This window comes from Mucor velutinosus (assembly GCF_035048745.1).
Source record: "Mucor velutinosus strain NIH1002 chromosome Unknown tig00000041, whole genome shotgun sequence".
Classification (NCBI taxonomy): Eukaryota; Fungi; Mucoromycota; class Mucoromycetes; order Mucorales; family Mucoraceae; genus Mucor; species Mucor velutinosus.
This window is the reverse complement of record NW_027041905.1, coordinates 2,265,518-2,291,900: the sequence shown is the minus strand read 5'-3', so window position 1 is coordinate 2,291,900 and position 26,383 is coordinate 2,265,518. Positions and strand designations below refer to the sequence as shown.

Genomic DNA, 26,383 nt, shown 5'->3' with positions numbered 1-26,383 from the left:
AGAGTTATAATGATAGTAGTAGTATATCGGTAAGATGAGCAAGAGCAATCGGTAGCACGAACTGTCGCTGCGCAGGTTGGTTCTTACGGAAGCGAAGCGAAGGTAGAGAGCCATCCGTATCATAAACACATTCTTAGTATTGATAAACTTATCAAAGCGAAATTCAATGGCTTTGTCCGAATGAAAACGCCACCTATATAGTGGTAAGATGCTGATCCAATGCCTTTGGCAACAACCACTAGTAATCATTACATTTGTGCACTTGGTGACTAGCAAACTGGCATTGTAAAGGCTATAGCTCTACACATAAATGAGTTGCTCTTTTTCTCTTTAATCATGTCCTCTATCACTGTAGATACCAATGACTTTTCTGATCCTCACTTTGACCCCAAGAAATGGATCAACTCTGTATTGAAACCTACTACATCGAATACACCTAAAGACCCAAACGACGATGGAGGAGCCAAAAATACAACTATTCTCGTCACTAAACTACAGATTGCTAGCGATACTACCTCACGCCAATTTGACCAGCTTTCAACTACAGTGATCAAATCGATGCCCCGTATATTATATGACCTCAAACTCATCTCAGATGATGCAAAGTCGATTCATCAGGGCGTAGAGGCTGTAAAGAAGAACTTGGGCTTGCTAGAAGGCGATACAGAAGCAGCTCTGGATAGTTTACGTCGACCCCATATAGCAAAGACACGCATGGAAGAATGTCGCATATTGCTGTTGAAGAAATCGGATCATTTGAACAAGATCAAGGAAGAACAAGAAAAGAAAAGACAAGCAGCAGCGGCAGAAGCAGCAGCGGCAGCAAAGTTGCTGGAGGAAGAGCATCGTCAACAATCATTATTGGCAGAGCAAGAGGAGGAAAAGACACGAGAGGAGCAAGAGAGAAAGAGAAAGGAACTGGAAGAGATGGAAGCTGTCAAGAAGCAAAAGCAAGCTGAAGAGGAAGAGCAAAAGGAGATTGACGAGGCATTGGAGTATGGACATGTGCAGTTACCGCCATTAAGACAACCACCACCCAAGCAACGCACATTACAGCAAATACAGAATACAGCAGGTGTTTCAGAGCACCCTGATGATAATAATAGCTATTTACAGCAAATTTCTGATTCCATGACACCTCAAGTGAGTAATGTGTTTAAAAGAATCGGCGTACCAGTAAGTTTGCAGCATGATTGACGGAAAGTGCATGATTTACTAACACCAAATGCTACTCAGTTGGATAAATTTTGGCAATAGAGAGTACCTTTCATGTATAGATTGTGCCTGATAATAAACCTGTACCATAGTATGGATATACCTTTGAATGTCATGCCTTTATTTCTTCTGTGATTTGTGTCATGGGCATCGTTTGATTGCATTGTATTCAGAGGCGGCTTTGGAACCCTCATTGGTAATCATGTTGATATCCTCATCTTCAAAAGAGATTGACGAAACCCAGTTGGCCATATATTCCACTAGAAACTATACCTCGCCATGCTCAGCAGAGTATACCCTTCAGATTCTCGCTGTGAGTCGGCATCACTCTAAAGCAATTCTTACGGCAAACGTTTTCAATTTGCATGTCAAATGTGATTGATTGTGACGTTTTTAGCATTGAATACCTGATAAAGGGAGACCCATTTTGCATGTTTCAATACACTTGTCTTTTTTATTTACTTCCGTCAAACAACATCTAAACAAAATGAGCGACGACGATTTCATGCTTGAAGATGAGGAGGAGGTAATTACGCGAACAAGTGATGTGTCGCTTTGGCTGATGCAACATGCAAATCAATCCAGGATTACGACTTTGATTATGAGGATGATGATGAGGAGGAGCCTGACGTAGATCTCGAAAACAAATACTACAATGCTAAAGGTACACACGATTTTCTGTTGGACATATCACATTCAAGGCTAAACAATGCTATAGCTAGAAAAGAAGACGATCCCAAAGAAGCCCTCGTCGAATTTCAAAGCGTCATTGATACAGAGGAAGAGAAGGGCGATTGGTAAAATTGTGATTACGCGAGAGTAGTAGAACAATCAAACCAACACGGATATTAGGGGCTTCAAGGCGCTCAAGCAAATGATCAAGATTTCATTCCAACAAAACAACTTTGATAACGTAAGATGCTATCACACATCTCATTTTATCAATGCTTGACAGAGTTCGCTGTTCTATAGACATTGAAATACTACCGTGAATTACTGACATACATCAAATCTGCAGTAACCCGAAACTACAGTGAAAAAAGCATCAACAACATTCTGGATCATGTCTCTTCAGCTGACAATATGGCGTTCATGGAGCAATTCTATGAAATCACATTAGAGTCTTTGGCAGAGAACAAGAATGAGCGGCTGTGGGTCAAGACCAATCTCAAATTGGCCAAGCTCTGGTTGGATCGAAAGGAATATGGCCGTTTGAACAAGATTCTCAAACAGTTGCATGCTGCGTGCCAAAAGGACGACGGCACAGATGATCAACGAAAGGGCACTCACCTGTTGGAGGTGTTGGCACTGGAAATTCAAATGCACACAGAGACCAAAAACAACAAAAAGTTAAAGGAATTGTACCAGCAATGCTTGTCTGTCAAATCTGCTATACCTCATCCCCGTATTATGGGCGTCATTCGTGAGTGTGGTGGTAAAATGCACATGAGTGAGAGTAAGTTGTGTGGAGTCATAGGTGGTATAGGACATGATATTGACCTCATCTTTGACAGAAAAATGGGACGATGCACAAACGGATTTCTTTGAATCATTCAAAAACTATGATGAAGCCGGTAGTCCACAGCGTATTCAAGTATTAAAGTAAGACAATGGAATGCAATCTCAGCGTTATCAATACATACCAACTCAAATGACCACAGATACCTTGTATTAGCCAACATGCTGACTGAATCACAGATCAATCCATTTGACTCTCAAGAAACAAAGCCTTACAAAAATGACAAGGAAATTGAAGCCATGACAAACTTGGTGAGTGCGTATCAAAAGAAGGAGATCAACGAGTTTGAACACATTTTAAAAGGTAAGTCTTGTTGAATCATGCTGCTCAGATCAACTAATAAGTATGCCCTTTGTAGTCAATCAAAAATCCATTATGGGCGATGCCTTTATCCGTGCTTACATTGACGATGTCTTGAGAAACATTCGTACACAAGTGTTGATCAAGTTGATCAAGCCCTACACCAGCATTGAAGTTACATTTATCTCCAAAGTAATGTATCCCTTTATTTGATATTCAAGAAAACCAAACACTGATACCCTTCTTACAGCAATTAAATATACCTGCGGATGATGTGGAAGATCTTATAGTCAGTCTGATCCTTGATGACAGAATTTCAGGCAGAATCGATCAAGTCAATCGTCGCTTAGTATTGGATAGACGATCTACAGATGATTTCAAGTACGAAGCATTGGATGCATGGTCGAGTAATGTATCAAAATTGTGTAAAACAGTGATTGGAAAAGCTACGTAGAATTTCCCCCCCCCCCTCCATTTATTCATTAAAAGCCAAAGTTGTTCTCTTGGTTAAAACCAATTTCATTCAATGCAGCCAACAACTGCACTCGAGCATTGACAATGTCTTCATACTCTAACGCGCTGATGGCCCATTTGGCATACTTTTGTGCTGAAGTAATATTTTGGGGACCTAATGGTGTGGAGGTTTGAGAAACCACAACTGCTGGTGTTGCTGGTACTGCCGCTGGTTGTTGGACTACCACAGCAGGTGGGTTGTTATTGCTGCTAACAGGCGTTACAGGCGATGCATCGCTTGTTGTATCAGCTTTGGGCGACTGAGGTGTTTGAGGAAGCGGTGCAGTAAAGTTGGAAGGTGGGCTAGGGAATTCAGAGATGGAAGGTGGTGGTGGCACAGTGTGTGATTGTTCCTGCTCGTCAGGTTTTTGTTGTTCTTGTTTCATCTCTACATCCTCATTCTCTTGCTCAATGCCTCCAGGTGGTCCTGGCGTTGGCACACGTCCTTCACGCAGAGCCTTCATAATATCAGCAGCTTTCCATTTAGAATATTTGATCTTTGCCTCTGTCTCTGGATCTAATTCACCAAATGTCTTTAAAAGTTCTAGAAAGATGGATGCTGCAAGAAACGTTTTGGCGGTTTTTCTAGCATACATTGTCAAGAAGAGATACTATCAAGAGCTAGATGAAAATCCTTACTTGCTTGATTTGCCAGCACGATCCTCGTTGTCTGCGTTGATGAAGATTTTGAGAGCAAAGTTCTCAACGTGAGCATAGCCTACCAAGTCGTCAGTGATGGCTTCGTTGGCTCCAATGGCTTGTTTTTGCTACATCAACACTTGATCAGTCATTTGCACTTTTTGGGCTAGTAATGTTGTATGCTTACTGTTTCTAAAGCGTCAAGTAGATGAGACAAGTAGTCTGTCGTTTCTTTTGTTCTTGGTCCTCGAGCAATGGCAAGCTTAGCAGCATAATATTGGGCTATTCACAAGGGTTAGAAGACGTTATAGATGAGGCGTGTCGATAGAGTTCTTCACCATAGTATGAGACAACCGGATCTCTTGATGCTACTTCTTGTCCACGTTGAACATAGGGTGTAATGTACTTAATCTCGTCGGGTATCTTGAGACTCATGGCTGTCGTAAGATATGAAAAAAAAGGGAGCAAGTTGTACTGGTTTACAGTGATGTAATTTTATCGCATTTGAATGTCCCCCCACAGCCCCTTTTTTTCTGTTTCTGGCTGAAGAGAAAGCGCATTGGTTTCATTGAATGAGGGGAAATGGTGCAAATACTGAAAGCAAAATACGCACACTCGCTCCAGTGATGTGGCTCTTGTGGCGAATGACTAGTTGCAAAAGAGAAAACAGGCTGAATTTTATGTATTTTACTGCAAGTTGGATAACGCTCTTGTACTAGACGACGCCTTCTTGCTGCATCTTCCCTGAATACCCAACTGATTGGAGTGTGTTTGCCAACCAGGGCTCCTTTTTTCTCGTGTTATTATAGCACATTCAAGTCTGATCTACTAGGCACGATCAAAGTTGCCATTTTCGTTGCCATTACACTCAAAATCCCGCCTACAAGATCCCTTTGTTTTATTAAATGCCTTTATGTAAAACTGCTGTGGTGCTGATCATTCGGTCGATCTAATACTTCATTACAGCGTGTCTTATTTTTGTTGGGAAACCGTATTTATGTAATTTTGTAGTCAATATAGAAAATGTTTGCATGAAATACTAGAGCTGCAGGTTGATTGCTTCATAATCTAGCCATCAGTTATAATACTACAATATGAACATAATCTTAAAGTGTACACATATGAACAGACATCAACCTTATTACGATAGCTTAAATAAAGAACAGCCAACACACATGCTTCGGTTTCTGATTGGAAAAAGCGTTCACCATTTTGTCAGCGCGACATTTGGTATCATAAAAACGTGCAAAATGAAACCGCTGGTAGGCCATCAAGTACAGTGCCAATCGTTAGTCAGACAACAAGATTGTGCTGAGAATGATTGCTCTGGCTGAAGGCGATCTCATCGTTCCCGTGTATGATCAAGTAGGTTCAATGTATCAGAGGAATACACAATTCAAATTTGCAGCGCAAACGTATACATATAGCACTTTATGTATAAGTAGGATGGACTCCTTTTAACCAAAATAAGATCACAGGTCACTCTTATGGATATCTGATAATAGACTCGAGGATCAGTTACTTAAACGACCTGTATAGAAACCCAACAACACATCTAGTCCACAGAACCAGAATATTTACGCTCAGTTTGCATAAAGCCGATTATCAAGATTTCTACACGATCGAATCTTTCAAACAAGGTGAATGTCTATGCAACTGTAGAACGCAAGTCGAGATGCTACGGCTGGTGGCCATGACACTTGTAAGTATAGCGAGGGAATAGCGCTTACACTGCCCTTGATATTCGAGGGAAAAATGGTATTTTAGAGAGAGTCAATCTCAGATTTGATATTCTAGTTTGATCCGTGCTACATTACAGTTACACATCTATACAAAATGTAGTACACGCACACACCAAAGCACACACATATACACACGCAATTACGCACAAGATATTGTCACTTTAGTTGCTACTTGATCAATTCTACAAAGATAGTGATAAGGTTTAATAGAGTACACACAGAATGATCGGAACCACCTTTCAGCACACGACCCTTGATCTAGATGGCGATAGACAACAATGTCTGATTTGCTGCCTTGATTTGATATTCAGGACAACAAACATAAACAGTAGATTGATTGGGCTCCTGCGCTAGTAGCAAGTAGTAATGATCAAATGATGAAATATCGAGTCAAATCCGGAATGAACGGGGTCAGTTTCCGATGGGATCTATTTTATAACTACAAGAGGATCATGTGTACTATACCATTCAGCCACTGCTTTGTACGAGATATATATCTTGTATACAGTATCGATACAAACAAAGACAAAAAAAAAAAAAAATAAAAATAAAAAAAAAAAAACTAGAGTCTAGAAAAAAGGAGACCCTATGTATATACATTGTAGCATCAGTTGTAATTGAAAAGTTAATTTATGTATGATTAGACAGCATGATACTGAGTGAAACCAGCATGATAGAGCAATCTTTGGTTTTGTGTAATTGTTGAGAGCGTCGATTTTGTGATCAGTTCCCACTCTTGCATGCTTCTCGATCACTTTATGTTTAGCAGTTGGTCTGAGCCATTTGATCATAGATAGCACGAGTAATGATGCATTACTTACATTGCATCTACATAAATCAAGTTTTTATATATATGACTAATTTCAAACAACTTGAAGGAAATCTCACCAGCAAATACTAAAAAAAATGTGACACCCGAGACACTTTATGCAATGCTTTTCCAGCAGAGTTCAAGAATGACTGGACATAGAGGTCTAAATGTCAATTGAACATGTGCTGAACGATCAAATTGAGAATAACCCAAGTGTAAATGGTTTCGAAATCTGACTTTTTACAATGTTGATTATGTTTCCTTGTATAGTCTCTGAGATGCACACCTTTATGAATATGGATATATAACCAGTTCAAGACTGAATTTCACACTATAACAGTACATGCTTATTACCCCTTAGCCATACCATTGGCAACAGACTGCAACCACAGCAAGGTTTCATTCTAATATCTGCAAGTGGCATTTCATACAATGTCCGCCTTATCCGATGCGATTTATAGACATTTGTTTTGATTCCCTAAAATGATGAACGTTTGGGTCAAAGGGTGAGAGTGACAAAGGCCCGTACAAAGAGCGGAATGATTGACAACAAAGCGCTGTGTGTGTGTGTGTGTGTGTGTGTGTGTGTGTGTGTGTGTGTGTGTGTGTGTGTGTGTGTGTGTTAAGCCATTGTGATACAAGTGAACATGTCTTATTATAGTACTCCCGGATTCTTGATAGATGAGTGAAAATAACGCTTTGACCGGACCTTCTGTTTATTATTTATACATGATTACACTTGATGGTAGAGTTAAGGAGCAACCATGTAAATAGGCATCATTCTATACACAAACAAATGCGCACATTCATTTTTCAGGGCGAGCATCTGTCAGTACGGCCCTCACAAGTTATAGTATCAAAGTGGGGTCACTTTAAAATTTTAAACAAGAGCATTTGTAGCACTTTTAATAAGCGTACTATCAATGACAACGGAACAAATTGTCCCTCTTTCCTCGAGCAATATAAAAAGGCATGAAAAATTGATCAAATCTTCATTGCATTTCTTTTTCTCTGCTTTTACGCATCTTGATCTTCTTTTGCTTTATACCCTCACTTTATGAGCTATCTCAACATGTCTGATTACTGCTTTCAACCAAACAAAGCATTTTCCATTGTACATGAGAACCAACGACATCCATCACCTCCATCACAGCAGCAGCAGCAGCAGCCGCAAAAGAAGCCAAATGAACTAAAGTTCAAGATTGAATCGGTTGGCATACATCCTGAAGATGATGATGACTTGGACATGTGTCCTGCAAGAGTACGACCTTCATGGCCAAAGCAAATCATCCCATGGTGGGTTCCTTCTCATCCCAAAGAGAAGCCTCCTTATTCATACGCTACATTGATCGCCCATGCCATCTTGGCTAGCAAAGACGGTAGATTGACATTGAATGATATTTACACATGGATTTCAAAGAACTACCCCACATTTTCTGTTGGTAATGGAGGCTGGCAGGTATGGACATTTAAGTTATACCGCTGATATCAATGTCTAATATGTGTGCAAAACAGAACTCAATTCGTCATAATCTTTCTCTCAACAAAAAGTGGTTCTACAAGATTGATAGAAGGCCTACTCAAGCAAATCCAGGCAAAGGCTGTTACTGGACCCTGATCGCTGGCACTGAACAAATCTTTATTGATAATCTCACACAAGAAGGCGGACACAGCCGAAAACACCATGATATTGGTCTTACCGCTGAACTCTCCATTGGCCAACGTCGGGGTGCGTGCTATTATAACCATAGCAACGCAGTTACACCAACCACACCTACCACTCCATCCTCCATCAACTTGGATACACCACCTCCAACACCTACAAAGCCATTGCTCTCGCCATTATACACCACATTTCGCATGGTTGATATGACACCAAAAACTGCTGATAGTGGTTCTGCAGTCGCTGCATTGGATGACTCTGATAACGATTCGGGTGTGGATGTTGGTAATGAATATGTTGATCGAAAGCATTTCAGAAAGCGTCGTCGTACAAACACTGTGCCTGCTGCTCGCATTCCATCTAATACTACTACTACTACTACTACCGCTACGAGTGGTGCTACCGCAACCACACCCATCATGACATTTGACATGGAGCAATTACATGTGAATAACCATCATCAACGCATGATGTATGGTACACCGACGTCAGCTTGTGTCCCCTCACTTGAAGGCGTCAACTATGAAATCAATCACTGGGTCGAGCACTCGCTCGCTTATGCCAATCATCAACGGCCACAGCCATGGATGGCGCCTATGCAACAAGCCAATACCTCCTCATGGAAAAGACAACATCCTATCACGATTCATCTGGACGACGAAGAAGTGACTCAAAAATACCTTCATTTCGAAGATGATGAAGAAGAGCATCATTCTACTCAGAACAATCATACTAATCTTATGCCTACTACATCACTTAATTCTAATGATTTATCTTTCAATACCTTATACCCATCACATTCCCTACCACCACCACCACCACCACCACCACAGCATCAGTCATCATCTTATAATAACATGCCACTACAGCCGCATTATCAACTATCTCAATTTGTATCTATGCAAGACATACTGTATTCTTGAATAAAGTAAACACATATCTATTTAAGTCTGTTGTTATTGTCAAGTTTCAGAGCGAGGCATACATACGCTGCTCTGCTCTCCTTTTGCTCGTGGTTTACATGAAGTTTCAGATCTATTTGAAGCTTTCAAGCACGTGATGAAGAGCTTCTCGTTGTCAGAATCATGTAATCTGTTTAGAGATGCTCAAACTTGGGGCCATATTAGACGTTGTTCGTTAAACAGCTCTCCCACGCTTTTGTATGCACCATCTCTGAATATGCCTGTACTCAAATAGAGCACGAATTGATAAGCGCCTGCGAGCAAATGTTGAATAACTGTTGGCATCATTTGCAGCTGTACTAATCAGTTGGCATCTTACAGTCTTCATTGATAGACATTTGGTTTATCTAGAGCAATATCTCCATGAGACATCGACACATCACACTTGGTCTCTCATTGTTTGTTGCCGTAGACAAACATTTGATGGAGGGTCAACTGGACAAGGTTTATCATGACGCACTTTAAATGAGGACTCTTGATTATTCAATCCACAAAAAAATATTTCATGTCTCTTTTTTTTTTTTTTTTATCAATTTAAACTAGATGGATAGATATTCGAGAGGATACGACGAAAGATATAGAGGCTACTACGACCGCCCTCGTTCTGATACCTATCGTCCAGGCGAAAACTATCGTTCAGAGAGAGATTATAGAGATAATCCTGCTGGGAGTGGTGGTGGCAGCAGTAGCAGCAGAAATTATTCGCCTAATTATCCATCGTCTCGCTCACCAACAGGTGGTGGAGGAGGAGGATCAGGCTCAAGATACAGTGGCAGCTACTCAGATGCACGGTCTAGCTACTATGGCTCTCGAGGTCATTCACCTCCATCACGATCTTCCTCAAGGTCCCCTAGACGGCCATCGTATGGCTACTATCGTTCAGCGGGAGGGTCCTCGTATCCTTACAGTTCAAGAAGATCGCCCTCTCCTCCCCGCCCAGTAGGAGGCCGTAGCGGAAGCAGCTCTAGCAGTAGAAGAGATTCATACGACCATCATCGATCTTACCATGGATCTCCTTCTTACTCGCAGTATCCACCTTCTTACAGAGGTGGCAGAGGTGATAGTGACAGAGGACCTTATCCACCCTATTCATCGAGAAGACACTACTCTGGTCCACCTCCTTCGTCATCGTATGCCCCTCCTTCATCATCAAGCTACGGACATCCTCCTCCTCCTTCTTCTTCTCATCCTTCTTCGGGAAGTGGATATCACAGTCGAGAAACATCAGTGCCACCACCTCAGCGCTCGATACACTCTACACCTACCTCGACAGCTCCCAATTCGCCCAGACAGTACCCACAAGAGCCTGCCAGTCTATTGCGTGAAACGAGTGCACCTTCCTCTTCCGCAGCAACTATATCAGCTGTCAACAAACCTTCTACTGCCACTGTCAGTGCTTCCTCATCTCCATCACAGCAACAACAACAACAAAAACCGCCATCACTGCCATCAACAGAAAACAATGCGCCGGCTGCATTGAGCTCTTCCTCTACTTCCAACATGGCACCCTTACCTTCGTCTGCCACCACAACAACTAGTACCACAACTGCTTCTAATATCAACACTCAAACACAACATTATGCTCCACCTCCACCCTCTCTTTCACTCAACACAGGCTATTCTCAACAATCTTCATCTTATCCTTATTCTGCATCCGCATCGTCTTCACCTTACACCAACAGTGGTGGAGGAGGATCAAGTACGCCTCGCGGCCCGCCTCATCATCACAGCAGTAGTAGCAGCAGTGGATATCATCACCATTACAATAGTCATTACAGTTCACCTTCTACAACAATGCCGCCTATCAGACAGAGAATATCATGGGCTCCAGAGCAAGAAAAGGAGGTTTGTGTTGCTGTCAGAGTTTGTTGGATACACATGTGCTAACGTCTATGTCTGATGCAGATGGATAGATATCATGTCGATCAGAGAAAGCTATGTGACGAAGAGATTAGGATTTTAACAAATTCTCGCAAAAGCAGATTCGAGCTGGAATTAGCACATTGGGAGGTAACGAAGCTGGATCACCAATTGGAGCTTGTGCAAAAGCAGTGGGAGGAGAACGGCATGGAGGATTTGGTGCGTGAGGAATCTCTGAAATTCAGCAATAACAGCAGATCAGCATCTAATGCCATCCACAGCACCAGCATGAGTAGTAGATTAGCCATCTTGTAAAGAATAAAAATGTGTGTACATAGCCCCTTTTTTTTCGATTGACATCTGTGGTCTATGGTTGTGTGGGGATGTACCATGCGAAACTGAAACTTGGGTGCATAAAGCTAAAATGAAACGCGCCTCGGGTGCAATGTCGATCTGAGCACTGCTACTGGATCCGATTGACAAAACACCATCGGATTGTATCACTCCTGTTGTTCATATATATATATATATATATATATATAAAGAGACATCCAGCCGCAATGTTCATTTGATAGTTGGTTTAGGTAATTCGACATTATGGCAGACACTGCGAACACGGCTACGGTGGATGCAATTACCTCTACAACGTCGACCACCGCCGACAATAGCACTGCTCCTGTTGATGGGAATGTCAGCACAAACAACACAAGCACCATTCCAGGAAAGGTTGAAGCAAAAGCAGATCAAGCCATTGGTAGTGCCAATGAGTCTGTTGGCAACGCAGCGGGAAGCAACAACCTCAAGGGCCAAGGCATACAGCAAAACGCAGAAGAACATGGCAAGGAAACAGCCAACAATGTGGCTGGATTCTTTCACAAGATGACAAATGAGGTGCAAGGCACATTCAAAGGTCTTTTTAATGCATTTTCTGGAAGCAACAAGAAAATAATGAGTTGCACAAGACCATGTCATTTGGCTGACCGCAATAAAATAAAGATGGCTTCTTCATTTGGGAAACCAAAACCTGCAAATTGTGATGTATAAAATTTTCTTTTTCGTTTTCATTTCACTACAAAACCATGTCTGATACAGCTATCAAGCAGCCCACAAAAGGCATCTTGAAGCAGGTCCACACGCAGCCAGCGAGCAATGCGGCTGCTTCATGGTTCACTACGCAGCAGCCTCGTATTCATAGCTTGTTTGGTAGCTTTCGAAAGAATCAGCAACAAGAACAGCAGCAACAATATCAAGAGCAAACACACTCAAACGAGATGAACACTGTCGATGCAGAGTTGGAGCCGAGACATATTCGAAGAGTGCGATTCCCAGTATCCCACATGACGAGCGAGTACGTCTTTACAAAGGAGGACTTGATCACCGAACGCAAGAAGCAGCTGCCTGTGGAGCCCATGAATATCCAGACATCCAGTCAACTGCTATCACTGTACGAATATGTGTGCAGAAACAAGCAGGAGCCCACTATCGATTTGTTGGTCTCCACCTTGATCACCCAACCGCAAGCTACTTTTTTGACTCGCCTTGACCTTACGAATCAACCCATCGATAGATTCAATATTGCTCCATTGGCTGATATCATGTGCATCGACTTTGGCTTGAGGGAACTTGTCTTTAATCACTGTGGCCTTGAGGATGATGTAAATTTCAGCTCTAGATTTGATAAAATATAGGTAGCTTATTGATTGTATCTATCGTATGTAGGCTGTCAAGACTCTGATGAGCAGTTTGTTGGAGAACGACAAGATACAGCACCTCAGTCTGGCAAATAATCCCAAATTAACGAGCCTGGCATTCAAGTATATTGCCATTTATATTAAAGGGGTAGGTCAATTGCAGCAGAAAGGCCTCGCACAGCAGAGCTAAAACTATGTCATCTGCAGGCCTCACAATTGGCAAGTCTGGATCTCTCTTTTACACAGCCTGATAAGAAGAGCATCCACTACCTGACTGCAGCAACATTGAAGCGCGACGCTTCCTCACCTATACCCTCATTGTCGAGCCTGCTGTTGAATGGATGCAGCCTGCGTGCACCTCAATTGGAAGCATTGGCAACATGTATACGAAAATCCAACACTTCATTACACCATCTCTCTATTAGAGGTAATCGTATTGGAGTACAGGGCGCACTAGCAATTGGAGTCATGCTGCGTGATTACGATAATAAGGATACGGCTTTCAAGGGCATCGAACGCTTGTTTCTGGATAACAATGATCTGAGCCAGGGCGGCATTCAATACATCGCTCAGGCATTACGTAGAAACCAGAGTCTTCGCTACCTGTCCATGTGCGAATGTAAGATTGACGCCAAGGATTGTATACTGCTTGGTGAGGCATTGAAGTACAACCAGTATTTGGAGAGATTTGATATTGGCTATAATCCGCTGATGACACCAAACATGGATGGTGTAAGTATGGTGTTTGGCATTCTAGACATACCAATGGCTAACAACGTCTTTTGATAGATCACCTCCATCCGACAAGCATTGAACGTGAATCGTTCATTGAAGGATCTCTGCCTGGCAGATACTGGTCTGAGCACAGAAGCTGCTATCGCTCTCGCTGAATGCCTCCCCGAGAACAACTCGCTTGTACGCTTGGATTTATCCAGAAATCCGAATGTACAAATTGCTGGTCTTTTAGCGCTATCGGTTTCCATCAAGTTGAATCACACCATCACATTCATAGACATCAATATTCCCGTAAGTCGCACTCATAGCTTCTTTAGACAATAGCAATTAACTCTGTGGCATGTAGAAAGAGGATAAGGATATGGTAGAGATCCATAATGGGATACTCGCCGCATGTACAAAGAACGCCCAGTCAAAGAAAAACAGGGCGGAGGTCGCACAAGAAGAAAAATCAGATAACCCCATGGTGACCACCGCACAAGCTACTGCTCGCTTGACACTTCAGGAACGTTTAGCCGCTGTAACCAAAGGAAAATCGAAACACAATGTATCTGCTTCATCTTCAGAGGTCAATTTGAATCAACCACCAACTCTTCCTAAACGTAGAACCGAAAACAAGGACTCACTTTTGATCCAACAAGCTTTTGACGATGTCGCTGCATTGGAAGATTTAATGAGCGGTAGATTGGAAGAAAAAGACAAATCAGATACATTGGCTGTTGCAGATAGATGCAGAGAAGAGCATGCCAATATTTGCCTGAGGATACCCGAAGTGGCTGACCCATCGCATTTGGGTAAGTGACAAACGACAGCAGAAATCATGGAATCGAAAGTTGATATGCGCGTATGATGACTATAGAACTTTTATTGGCCATTAATGACAGACTGACCGTTGCCATACAATCATTTGAGGAGAGACAAGCTAAGGAAGCTCAAGCCATGCAGGCCGCTTTGGAGGAACAACAATTGCAGCAACAGCTACAGATGGAGCAGCTTGAGAAAGAGCAAAAAGCACAAAAAGAAGCAGAGGAGAGATTGTCCAGCTCATTTGAAATTGGCGATGACGATGATGACGACGATGAAGAGAGCCTGATTGATGAGGATGACAATGAAGTTACCGCCAGTGAGACACCATTACAAGTGTTGCGAAGTGAGATTGAAGCAGAAGAAAGTGCTGCGTTTTTGAATGCGAAAAAAGATGAAGGATCAGAGTCAGAGGAATCTTTGGATTCAGCGGAGAACAAGAAAGAGGATAACGAAGGGGATATATCACAAACAGAGGCGAAATCAAGTGAAAGCGTGGCCGATAAGGCCGTCGGGACTAAGTAGATATGTAGCCAAACCTTAGAGATGGACGCACGCACATTTTGTAAACTTAATAAACACACCCCTCTTAATGCACAGCAATCATTGATTTGCTGCTCCTGAGACGTTTTGAGCATTTACTAGGGCCTGCTTCATTAGATGGGAATGCCAACACTATCGGTGAGATTATCCTATTTTTCACCTAAACTTGCCGCATATCTCCTTACTTTTTTTTTTTTTACTTTTTTCGCTTCACTTTTTGTAAGGCTCTTTAATCCGTTATATTATCCATTTATTTTATTCTTTTCTTAACAACAACAACTCATTCATTCTAGAATTCAATCACGCCGTCGTTTCTCTCCTCGCGAAACTGGGCTTGATGAGGAACGTGTTACTTTCAGAGCTATAGCACAATATTTTAAAACTTAATTCTGGATGACCCTAGCATTGAAGTTGGAAACACTTTTGTTGTACATTCAGAATTTGATACGAGGTTGGAAGATAGCAACGCATGAAATTGAGATATGTTGAAAATCAATGATAAACAGTGCATATTTGGCAGGGCATTTGGTACTGACAGTCCTTGGCAGTAGCTATTATATTGCTGTAGTACCTATTATTATTACATAACTACTTTCTCCCCCAACACCACATAGTAAATTTAAAGAACATCACCCTTAAAGAATTGTTTGGTAGATTCTAGATCAAATGACTGCACCTCATCATGCTTTTCAATAAAGAAGAATATAAATTTTAACTATTTGGATACCCTTTTATTACAGAAGCTATAGCATAATAAATGACATTAATAGGAAATCAACTAATTGTAACCCTTTGCTACTTCAACCTCTGAGCCAATCAGATTGCTTGAAAACTCCGCTGACCTAAAAAAAAAATTGCGAGGGTTTCCCTCTGTTTTGATGTGAGGCAAAATTTTAAGCGCCGCTAGGTATACCAAATCTAGCCCTGTGCTATCATTAAACTTCCCCCAGATGCTAGAGCATGCCTTACTTACACCACCTAGCTTTAGATTCTGGCATTGAGACCCTCAATCATCACTAAAGTAAGTAGCGATAACCAAGTGGAGGCAGCCTATCTACCTCCTAGCCTCGGATAGAGTCTTGTTGAGCTTCAGGGATAGGCACATCCACACAACGTAAAGAGGTATGCTTCAAAAGAAACATAATAATAATAAACGAAAGAAGAAAAGAACATATTACTATAGGAGTATAGTAGTATGTAGACAAAAAAAAAAGGGATACTCACACAAAGTGAGTCAAAAAAAAACATAACAAACACAACATCAAAGATGTTCAAAAAAGCTCACTGTTGTTGCAATAAAAATGCATACATGAGCAACGTGCATGGTAGTAATAGTCGGATGTAAAGCAACATGGCACAAATACGCACAACTGCAAAAGCAACAGTGGTATTATAAGTTTGCAATGCAATGTAATGACTAATGTTGTTCCATATAAAGTTACAGAGGAAACACTACCACAAAAAGAAAAAGAAACAAGCGCAACAAGGCAAACATGATGAATGCATTATCACGATAAAGCAAGCAATAACACAAACGTTCAAAGAAGTATTATATTATTGTCACCAGAAGAAAAAAGATACTTACCACTTACCACAGCTACAGATAGACCAGAAGATACACAATCACCGGATATAGACCACAGAACGAGCATACAACAAAGACAGTAGACCAGGAGCGACCAGACTAGCAGCAGCAACAACATCAGCAGTAATACCAGCACCATAATAGAGAGACCAAAAAACGAGTGACACCAGAGAACGAGCAAGCACCAAAGACAGTAGACCAGGAAAGACTAAATTAGCAGCAGCAACACCTGCAGCAGCAACATCAACACTATAGAAAACCGAAGAACGAGCGACACCAGAGACCAGCAGGCAAAGACTAAAGAAGCAGCCACTAGACATGATAAACCAAAGAAGCAGGCAGTAGAGATAGCAGAGTAATAAATGGCAGCAGCACCCAAGCCAAGTAGGCAAAAGAGTTATCAAAACCTAATAAACAAATACAGTTAGTGTTAATTCTACGCCTTCCAGTACTCATTATCGAATAATACTTAATATATTTCACTTCAAAGAAGCAGTATCAAGTCTTTCTAACAGTACAAGACAGTGTTATCAGAAGCTAGAGTGTTATTACCAATCAAACGGTTTCCAAAACCACCATGATTTGATGCTAAACGCGATTTGCAAAAACGGTAAAAAAAAAACGAGGGCATGGAAAAATGAGAGGGTACCCTATCCGACGTCACGACCAGTAGATTTAGTCTCAGTCTTGTGCCGTTGCAGCCTTCATCGCGGCAATTTAATTTGAAATTGTGCAGCGGTGTTTTCGTGTTCAAACTTGACTTGATCTCACATCCTTTAAACGCTTTTGTTAAATTTGACTATGAAAACTGTCGTTATCACACCGAACCTTCTAATACATCTCTAGAGGGCTAAAGAAGCCGCGTCAAATGATGCTGATTACATCTAGCTTTTAGACCAAAAATAATGAGCAATTTCCAAAAATATGAAAACAGATTTTCTGTGAATTTGTTAAAATTTAGCGTATGAAAATCTCATAAAAAGAGTTTTCAATGTTGCATTTCTTCTTTACGAACAATTTGATCTAATATGTGTCATAGAAAAAGTCTTCATTTTTGGGGTGAAAAACATGATTGTTTGATTTTCAAAAAATTTCTCTTGCTAATACTCATGGAAAAAACGATGATTTTCATGAATTTGCAACGACCCAAAAAAATTGAGATAAAGCATCAGGAAGTAAAGCGTGGCCAAGAGAAGGTATGTGATGCTATTCCAAGCGCTCAGAACGCTTTGTGGCATGAGTTATTCGTGCTTGAAAATGGCTAGATTTGAACAGAATTCGACCTAAAACGACAGCGTAGTAGTGGGCTGTGTTACCAGAAGAGTAAGTTACGCTTCTGTCTAATAAACCAGATGTTCTGTATTGTACATTATGAAATCTCTAGTGTCAATCCAAGGCGTGGAAAGGCTGTTTGCCCTTCGTGGTGAGATGCACACTATTATGGCTTAAAACCTTTGCCAAACAACCGCAATGTTGCATATAAGCATGCATCTTAGGCTACATTTACTTTCTCCTCAAGCCACGTTTACAGTGTAGCAACATAGATGATGTTTATCGTATCACATCACATCTATGTTTACAAGTCCAGTCAATTATTGTGTGTGCACGGATGTCTCAGGAACTACAATAGAATCAACATTGCTGTGCCAGAAGGGCTACAACTGTCTATAAAGATTAAGGTATTCTTGATGGGTAGATATGTCTGTGTTGTGCAACAACATGGACAAGCTATGATAATTGAAGTGCATCTCAGCCATCTAAATACTGAGGTTCACCAGATGTGATAAGCGTTGTACAAGATAAATTGCTACTTTGGCATTCAGAACTTAGTATAAATAGAATAACTCTTGTCTCCATCAATAAATCTTTAGTTTTTGTGTCTGATCTTATTCAAATAAGTCTTTTCTTGTTTTTGTAATATTGAACATTTTTTATAAGCTACAAATTATAATCCATTTATCCTTTGTGCTTAACATTCTTATATGAAGCTCATCACTCAAAGTTGGGTTATTTCGATAGTCATCTATTTCTTAGCATCAAACCCATTCAATTTAAAGTATAGCTACACCAGCGTTTTTCTCGCTACAAATTGCTACAGAATTATGCTACTTTCAAAACTCAAGGAGTATTAATACTTCAAAGTCTGATTTTGGATAATACAAACCCTGAAATCGGAAACAGTTATTCGAAAACACTTTTATACATCCAGAATGTAATAGTATGGGGTAAAAGATAGCAAACCATGACACTGAGACATGTTGGGAATCAATCATACACGACGACGTATGCTTCGCAAGGCATATCGCATTGGGAGGACTTGGTACCTAGTGAACTGCTCTAACTATATGACTTTTCTCACATAGTGAATTTATTAAAGAATATTCCTTGCATAAAACTGTGCGATAGATGTCAGATCGAATAATTGCATCTTGTCTTACTTTTGAATAAAGAACTTAAATTGTGTTGCATACAAGCATGCATCTTAGGCTACATTCACTTTCTCCTCAAGCCACCTTTTACAGTGTAGCAGCATAGATGATGTTTATCGTATCACATCACATCTATGTTTACAATTCCAGTTAATTGTGTGTGCACAGGTGCCTCAGGAACTACAATACATTCAATCTCCCCAATGTCAAGATATCGAGATCTACCTACACTACATGAAACATATCGACTTAGGTCGCCTCTCAACAAGCTATACCAACAATCCATAAGGCCCCAGTGGCCTGCTATTTATGTACCATCTCAACGTAGTTGTGGAATACATCCACTATGATCTGCATTCCGACAGTTCATCCAGTTACCAGATTTAGATATAAGCTGTATGTACACTGGATTAGATGTACGATATCGATTTATACTATAAGAAGATATGGACTTCAGATACGCTAGTACTATAAGATTCATACTATATAAGATATAGGCTATAGATGGTGTAATGAAATAGCCACCCAAACGCAACTTAATTGAAAACCAAAGTTCATCAAATAGCACTCATTCAAATTCATGCTATTTGGATCTATTAATGAAAGCGCTCAAATGTACATCAAAAACCCATTTAAAAATACTAAAGTAAAGATACACGCTTATATCGCACATCGTGTGAATGAATCACTCCTGATCACAGTGTATTCAATCACACCCATGATGGTCGTAATAGGTGATGGTATCTTTATCCAAATAGAATTAAATCAATAACAAGCATATTCAAATATGACAACTATGCCCTGCTGCCATAGTTGCACAATATCCCAGATAAAGGATTCCATGCTTCAATAACAAACATCACACTTTAAACCATCAAGGTTACATTAAATCATGCTATGACGATAGCTCACCCAAGCCCATCAAGGTTACTCAAATCGACCCTTATGGCCAGTGCTCCTGCATTGATTACCACTTTAAATCAAACATCAACAACATTTGCCAGATATCGCAATAGCAGCACCTATTGCTCTCTATCATCACTAATCCTACAAGCCAGATGCAAATGTATAAATACTCTTCTTTTTTTTACTCAATTCCAGGATCTTCAGTTCATTTTATACACAAAATAAAATACAGTTGATTTCTATTGTATTTTACCTTTGCTTTATTTTTTTTTTGTGAAATCTATTTAAACCTGATTTCACTGCAGATGGCACCACGGACATGGATGACACTATAGACTTATACTTGTATTCCGACATTGACTACGGATGTTTACCATATCTGGATAGGCACCAAGATTAATGCAATATGAGCTTGTTGCTTCAGATGTGCACTTTATGATCCACGCTATAAGACACATGCTTATATCCGTGATACTAGCTACAGATACTTTATGTACTACAGACTTGTACTATATATGAGACATGCTATAGACATGCATACGATATGCTATAGACATGCCATATATCCAGATACATGCTAAAGATGTATGCTTAGCGATATACACTCAGATATGTACTATTAATATAGACTAAGAAGACTGTACCTATCGGATACATGCTACTAGATCGATATTAATTATCCTTATGGAAAGGATAGATCAGGGTACTTCGGATGAGAGTCTAATTATTCATCCAGACAGAGCTAAATCATGATTAGCTTGCTGGAGTTGTCTTTTAGCATGATTAGACATTAGTTGATCTGAGTTGACTTATTTGTCAATCTAATTAATAGAACTTTTATCCATTGTTATAGTATATAAGAAGGATCATCTACCTGGCCAGTAGAGAGGCTTCAGTTTACTTTACACCTGTCAGTTTGATAATAAAAGATACCTTTATCAAGTTGACATTACTGTTTTTTTTATTCTTTTTTTTCCGTGAATTTTAGTCTATCAAGCCTCAAATTCCACAGTAGTAGTCATTGACCAGGGATCTACCATATTTAAGCAAGCTAGATGCCCTGTAATAAAGAAGCTCTTTGCTTTCGTTTTAGATACAGTTGACAACTGATTATTATCATCGACTTATTATTACGAATTCATCAAATTGTATCTATTTAGATACACTTTTATTACAAACACAACACTATTATAAATGAAAGATCAATAGGAAATCAACTAGTTGTAACCCTTTGCTACTTCAACCTCTGAGCCAATCAGATTGCTTGAAAACTCCGCTGACCTAAAAAAAAAATTGCGAGGGTTTCCCTCTGTTTTGATGTGAGGCAAAATTTTAAGCGCCGCTAGGTATACCAAATCTAGCCCTGTGCTATCATTAAACTTCCCCCAGATGCTAGAGCATGCCTTACTTACACCACCTAGCTTTAGATTCTGGCATTGAGACCCTCAATCATCACTAAAGTAAGTAGCGATAACCAAGTGGAGGCAGCCTATCTACCTCCTAGCCTCGGATAGAGTCTTGTTGAGCTTCAGGGATAGGCACATCCACACAATGTAAAGAGGTATGCTTCAAAAGAAACATAATAATAATAAACAAAAGAAGAAAAGAACATATTACTATAGGAGTATAGTAGTATGTAGACAAAAAAAAAGGGATACTCACACAAAGTGAGTCAAAAAAAAAACATAACAAACACAACATCAAAGATGTTCAAAAAAGCTCACTGTTGTTGCAATAAAAATGCATACATGAGCAACGTGCATGGTAGTAATAGTCGGATGTAAAGCAACATGGCACAAATACGCACAACTGCAAAAGCAACAGTGGTATTATAGGCTTGCAATACAACATAATGACTAATGTTGTTTCATATAAAGTTACAGAGGAAACACTACCAACAAAAGAACAAGAAGAAGAAAGCGCAACAAGGCAAACATTATGAATGCATTATCACGAGAAAGGAAGCAATAATATAAGCGTTCAAAGAAGTTTTATATCATTGCGACCAGAAGAAAGAAGATACCTACCACTTATCGCCACCACAGATAGACCAGACATTACGCAATCACCAGATATGAACCAGAGAACGAGCATGCACCAAAGACAGTAGACCAGGAGCGACCAGACTAGCAGCAGCAACAACATCAGCAGTAATACCAGCACCATAATAGAGAGACCAAAAAACGAGTGACACCAGAGAACGAGCAAGCACCAAAGACAGTAGACCAGGAAAGACTAAATTAGCAGCAGCAACACCTGCAGCAGCAACATCAACACTATAGAAAACCGAAGAACGAGCGACACCAGAGACCAGCAGGCAAAGACTAAAGAAGCAGCCACTAGACATGATAAACCAAAGAAGCAGGCAGTAGAGATAGCAGAGTAATAAATGGCAGCAGCACCCAAGCCAAGTAGGCAAAAGAGTTATCAAAACCTAATAAACAAATACAGTTAGTGTTAATTCTACGCCTTCCAGTACTCATTATCGAATAATACTTAATATATTTCACTTCAAAGAAGCAGTATCAAGTCTTTCTAACAGTACAAGACAGTGTTATCAGAAGCTAGAGTGTTATTACCAATCAAACGGTTTCCAAAACCACCATGATTTGATGCTAAACGCGATTTGCAAAAACGGTAAAAAAAAAACGAGGGCATGGAAAAATGAGAGGGTACCCTATCCGACGTCACGACCAGTAGATTTAGTCTCAGTCTTGTGCCGTTGCAGCCTTCATCGCGGCAATTTAATTTGAAATTGTGCAGCGGTGTTTTCGTGTTCAAACTTGACTTGATCTCACATCCTTTAAACGCTTTTGTTAAATTTGACTATGAAAACTGTCGTTATCACACCGAACCTTCTAATACATCTCTAGAGGGCTAAAGAAGCCGCGTCAAATGATGCTGATTACATCTAGCTTTTAGACCAAAAATAATGAGCAATTTCCAAAAATATGAAAACAGATTTTCTGTGAATTTGTTAAAATTTAGCGTATGAAAATCTCATAAAAAGAGTTTTCAATGTTGCGTTTCATCTTTACGATCAATTTGATCTAATATGTATCATAGAAAAAATCTTCATTTTTGGGGTGAAAAACGCGATTGTTAAGCACAAAGAATAAAAGGATTATTATTTGTAGCTTATAAAAAATGTTCGATATTATAAAAACAAGAAAAGACTTATTTGAATAAGATCAGACACAAAAACTAAAGATTTATTGATGAAGACAAGAGTTATTCTATTTATACTAAGTTCTGAATGCCAAAGTAGCAATTTATCTTGTACAACGCTTATCACATCTGGTGAACCTCAGTATTTAGATAGCTGAGATGCACTTCACTTATCATAGCTTGTCCATGTTGTTGCACAACACAGACATATCTACCCATCAAGAATACCTTAATCTTTATAGACAGTTGTAGCCCTTCTGACACAACAGCGATCATTTGATTTTCAAGAATTTCCCCTTGCTAATGCTCATGGAAAAATGATGATTTTCATAAATTTGCAACGACACAAAAAAAATTGACATAAGGCATCAGGAAGTAAAGCATGGCCAAGAGGAGGCGTGTGGTGCTATTCCAAACGCTCAAAACGCTTTGTAGCATGAGTTATTCGTACTTGAAAATGGCTGGATTCGCACTGAAATCGGCTTAAATGTAGGGTACAGTAGGCTATGTTGCCTAATAAATAAGTGAATTACGGTTCTCTCTGATGATCAAGCCGCTCTGCATTGTATAAAGTTTACTTTCCAAGTAGTAGACGCCTCTATTCTAACTCTAAATATCAAATTCTTCTTTTTTGAAATGCGCGGTTATAGTAGTAACTCTAAAAGCTGAACGTCAATGACACTATGCAAATTTAAAAGGAAAAACTTGCTCCCAATGGATGAAATGCTTAACAGGTCATTAGAATACTACGTTTCATGGTTGTCCATAACTGAGAAATACCATATCAAGGCATGAAACTCTACTTAAATTTTATCGACGTACAAAGACGTTGGACACCTGCAATTGAGGAGAAATGGTTGATACTGGACACTCTGAGTCGTTGTCAGCACGAAGGGAGAACAAACTGCTGTTATATCAAATGTTATAACAAGATCTCACACTAAAGGTTTTAGGCTATTCTTAGGTCCTTTGGTTAAATCATGCTAATCATGATTTACAAATCAATTGTTGGGTAGATAGTAAACCTATTTGTATTATAGTTCATCATCATGCTGTAAACCCTCCTAGCATAATGAAAAAGTATATAAATGCATCCTCGGGATGCATTCTCAATAAAAGTGTAATTTTTTGGCAGATTCAATTTTACATTGTATTTTGACATAACATAAACGACGAATTCATACATTATCGACCGAACAAATATACATGATACCTACGGATTCTATTATACAAGAGTCAACAGACTCTACTGAAATTGGGTTTAGATGGTTTCACAGAGGTACACTGTCGAAAAAGTCAGCTCCAGCCAAGTTGTCCAAAATCAATCACTCAAAGCTAAATTTTTCTACATCGGCGCATACAGAGTTTTTCTTACGCGCCATTATTAGTCAATACCCGCCCCAAACCTATTTTATAGACTTGAGTGCCACATAAGCGTTTCTATTATACTATTATTAAAGCCAAGTTTTTGCCACTGTAGACTCCAATTTGGGGGTTGGAAACCGATTTTTTATAGTATTTTTTTATTCGTCTACGTTTTCCTCGTCCTCTAACTACATGACAACCAATGTAGCGATTGAAAGTTCCTTTATATCTTTATGAATCTCTCAAATTGCGCAAGTAGTTGTTCTGGTGTGAAGTTTCTAGCGTTAACATGGGATGTGAAAAAACTATTCCCCCTTTGAATAAAGTGCTGTGCAGTAGAGCTGAAATCCTTTTCCAAATCACAATGAAGCCAGGCATAACCAAGTGGCTTTAAATTCATAGACCTATATTAAGCAAAGCATATTTGATTTCTGGAAAGCTGGGATGGCCTACTAGAGCCTCAGCTTGGGTGATGATGCTAGCACTCCAGAGATATAGTTGATATGAATCTCTGGTTTTTAAAGACTAAGATTGCTGAGACTAAGGTATGATAGAATTCACTGTCTACTTTCATCGAGTTTCGAATACTACATATACCTATTTGCGAATGTAGTTTGCTGTATTTAAGCCTCGAGGCAATAGGAACGTAGCACACTCCGACTGTATAGGATGATTTCTTACCTCTCAAAGGTGTTTGGGATAGAGGATAATGAGGAAGGACAGCAAGCCCAACGTAGAGAGAGCAACAAGGCTAGATTACGACAGAACAACAGCTTATGGTACGCACGGAGCAACACATTGCAAGAGATTTACATGTAGTAACGGATGATTTGTAAAAAAAAAAAAAAAAAAAAAAAAAAAAAATAGACATCACCTTTATCATTCACTGTATAAAACTATCAGCTAACGCTTTTCGTGTCTAATAGTATAGATGGTGAAGCCAGAACCAAGGGCCACGTACCCTTGAGTTTAATTTTAAAAATGAAATGCTTTAGAATATTCCAAATTCATGAATTAAACAAGAGATCTTCATTAATGTTTCGAAGGCACGCTTCACGATTAATCAAGCGTGGATTTATTGCAGACAATCTACTTGCTTTTGGGCAAACAATATCTCGACATATTAAGTAGCGTATCGCGGACTAGTCTACCGTATTCCTTTTGAGTGTAGGTTAAGCAAACACCTTGGTTACGAAATCGTTGCTCATGATTTAATGAAGCAGGCGGCATTTGTGCTTTTGCCAAGTTCTATTTATTGCAGTTGCAGATCAGACTTTCTGGATCACTGACTGAGGCATTTATCTCATTCAGCGTCATTTGCATCTAATGATTTATGTTCTAGATGCTACACGCACACAGTGATAAACCATTTTGTAGTATTACAACAGAATAATGATAATAACCATCATATATACTCGTTGCAGAATGACAATGTTTTGATGGGTGATTGATTTCTAGGAAAAGTTGTAGTTCAATCAGGTCGTGACGCTGCAGTGTGTAAACAGCCTTTGGCCTCGGTCATTTTGAAGAAATAAGCTACTTGTAACCGTTCGTCTCTACTCAAACAAGGTGCATTGCCTTTTCTGCAGCACATACATACGAAACTTGATGTTTCGGATTTTAATCATAACATGTGTATCACTCTGTGCTAGCATCCAACTCCATTGTTGGCATGTAGAGTGAATTTTCCGAATGTACAACAGTGCAATGAGAATATGAGAGGTTGCCAAGAGCTTACATGTGTATACAGGGCTACTATGCTTATCCAGTTTCATGATTCGGTGTTTTTTATTCGCAACAGCTTGGATTAGCCTTTCATTGCCTGTATGATTGGTCGATTCAAATTTTATACCTTGTTCTGGTTTGCACTTTTTGTAACAAAAATCCTTTTTTCTTATCTTTTTTCATTTTCTGCTTTTACTCCACTTTTGAG

The 26,383-nt window shown here is 39.8% G+C and overlaps 9 protein-coding genes across 9 annotated transcripts; 6 read left to right on the top strand and 3 right to left on the bottom strand.

Annotated features, from left to right (window-relative positions):
* Positions 1–336: 336 nt before the first annotated feature.
* On the top strand, positions 337–1,257 carry ATC70_000935 (uncharacterized protein; the record flags this gene model as incomplete). Its single annotated transcript, XM_064820341.1, has 2 exons — positions 337–1,176; positions 1,237–1,257. 2 exons carry the CDS (start codon positions 337–339, stop codon positions 1,255–1,257), a joined length of 861 nt encoding a protein of 286 aa, XP_064684261.1.
* A 445-nt stretch (positions 1,258–1,702) lies between these two features.
* Positions 1,703–3,488, top strand: ATC70_000934 (uncharacterized protein; the record flags this gene model as incomplete). The annotated part of the gene is made up of 9 exons (XM_064820340.1): positions 1,703–1,741; positions 1,801–1,879; positions 1,934–2,012; positions 2,068–2,128; positions 2,188–2,671; positions 2,730–2,817; positions 2,877–3,037; positions 3,093–3,226; positions 3,285–3,488. The coding sequence occupies 9 exons, from the start codon at positions 1,703–1,705 to the stop codon at positions 3,486–3,488; spliced, it is 1,329 nt and encodes a 442-aa protein (XP_064684260.1).
* A 28-nt stretch (positions 3,489–3,516) lies between these two features.
* On the bottom strand, positions 3,517–4,621 carry ATC70_000933 (uncharacterized protein; the record flags this gene model as incomplete). Its single annotated transcript, XM_064820339.1, has 4 exons — positions 3,517–4,132; positions 4,187–4,314; positions 4,374–4,468; positions 4,525–4,621. The coding sequence occupies 4 exons, from the start codon at positions 4,619–4,621 to the stop codon at positions 3,517–3,519; spliced, it is 936 nt and encodes a 311-aa protein (XP_064684259.1).
* A 3,190-nt stretch (positions 4,622–7,811) lies between these two features.
* Positions 7,812–9,325, top strand: ATC70_000932 (uncharacterized protein; the record flags this gene model as incomplete). Its single annotated transcript, XM_064820338.1, has 2 exons — positions 7,812–8,198; positions 8,255–9,325. 2 exons carry the CDS (start codon positions 7,812–7,814, stop codon positions 9,323–9,325), a joined length of 1,458 nt encoding a protein of 485 aa, XP_064684258.1.
* Positions 9,326–9,907: 582 nt separating this feature from the next.
* Positions 9,908–11,539, top strand: ATC70_000931 (uncharacterized protein; the record flags this gene model as incomplete). Its single annotated transcript, XM_064820337.1, has 2 exons — positions 9,908–11,209; positions 11,270–11,539. 2 exons carry the CDS (start codon positions 9,908–9,910, stop codon positions 11,537–11,539), a joined length of 1,572 nt encoding a protein of 523 aa, XP_064684257.1.
* A 282-nt stretch (positions 11,540–11,821) lies between these two features.
* ATC70_000930 (uncharacterized protein) lies at positions 11,822–12,268 on the top strand (the record flags this gene model as incomplete). Its single annotated transcript, XM_064820336.1, has 1 exon — positions 11,822–12,268. One exon carries the CDS (start codon positions 11,822–11,824, stop codon positions 12,266–12,268), a length of 447 nt encoding a protein of 148 aa, XP_064684256.1.
* Positions 12,269–12,303: 35 nt separating this feature from the next.
* On the top strand, positions 12,304–14,979 carry ATC70_000929 (uncharacterized protein; the record flags this gene model as incomplete). The annotated part of the gene is made up of 6 exons (XM_064820335.1): positions 12,304–12,879; positions 12,944–13,063; positions 13,123–13,647; positions 13,705–13,941; positions 13,997–14,444; positions 14,510–14,979. 6 exons carry the CDS (start codon positions 12,304–12,306, stop codon positions 14,977–14,979), a joined length of 2,376 nt encoding a protein of 791 aa, XP_064684255.1.
* A 1,641-nt stretch (positions 14,980–16,620) lies between these two features.
* On the bottom strand, positions 16,621–16,902 carry TIF3 (Eukaryotic translation initiation factor 4B; the record flags this gene model as incomplete). The annotated part of the gene is made up of 1 exon (XM_064820334.1): positions 16,621–16,902. The coding sequence occupies one exon, from the start codon at positions 16,900–16,902 to the stop codon at positions 16,621–16,623; it is 282 nt and encodes a 93-aa protein (XP_064684254.1).
* A 5,080-nt stretch (positions 16,903–21,982) lies between these two features.
* GPD1_1 (glycerol-3-phosphate dehydrogenase) lies at positions 21,983–22,264 on the bottom strand (the record flags this gene model as incomplete). The annotated part of the gene is made up of 1 exon (XM_064820333.1): positions 21,983–22,264. The coding sequence occupies one exon, from the start codon at positions 22,262–22,264 to the stop codon at positions 21,983–21,985; it is 282 nt and encodes a 93-aa protein (XP_064684253.1).
* Positions 22,265–26,383: the final 4,119 nt, after the last annotated feature.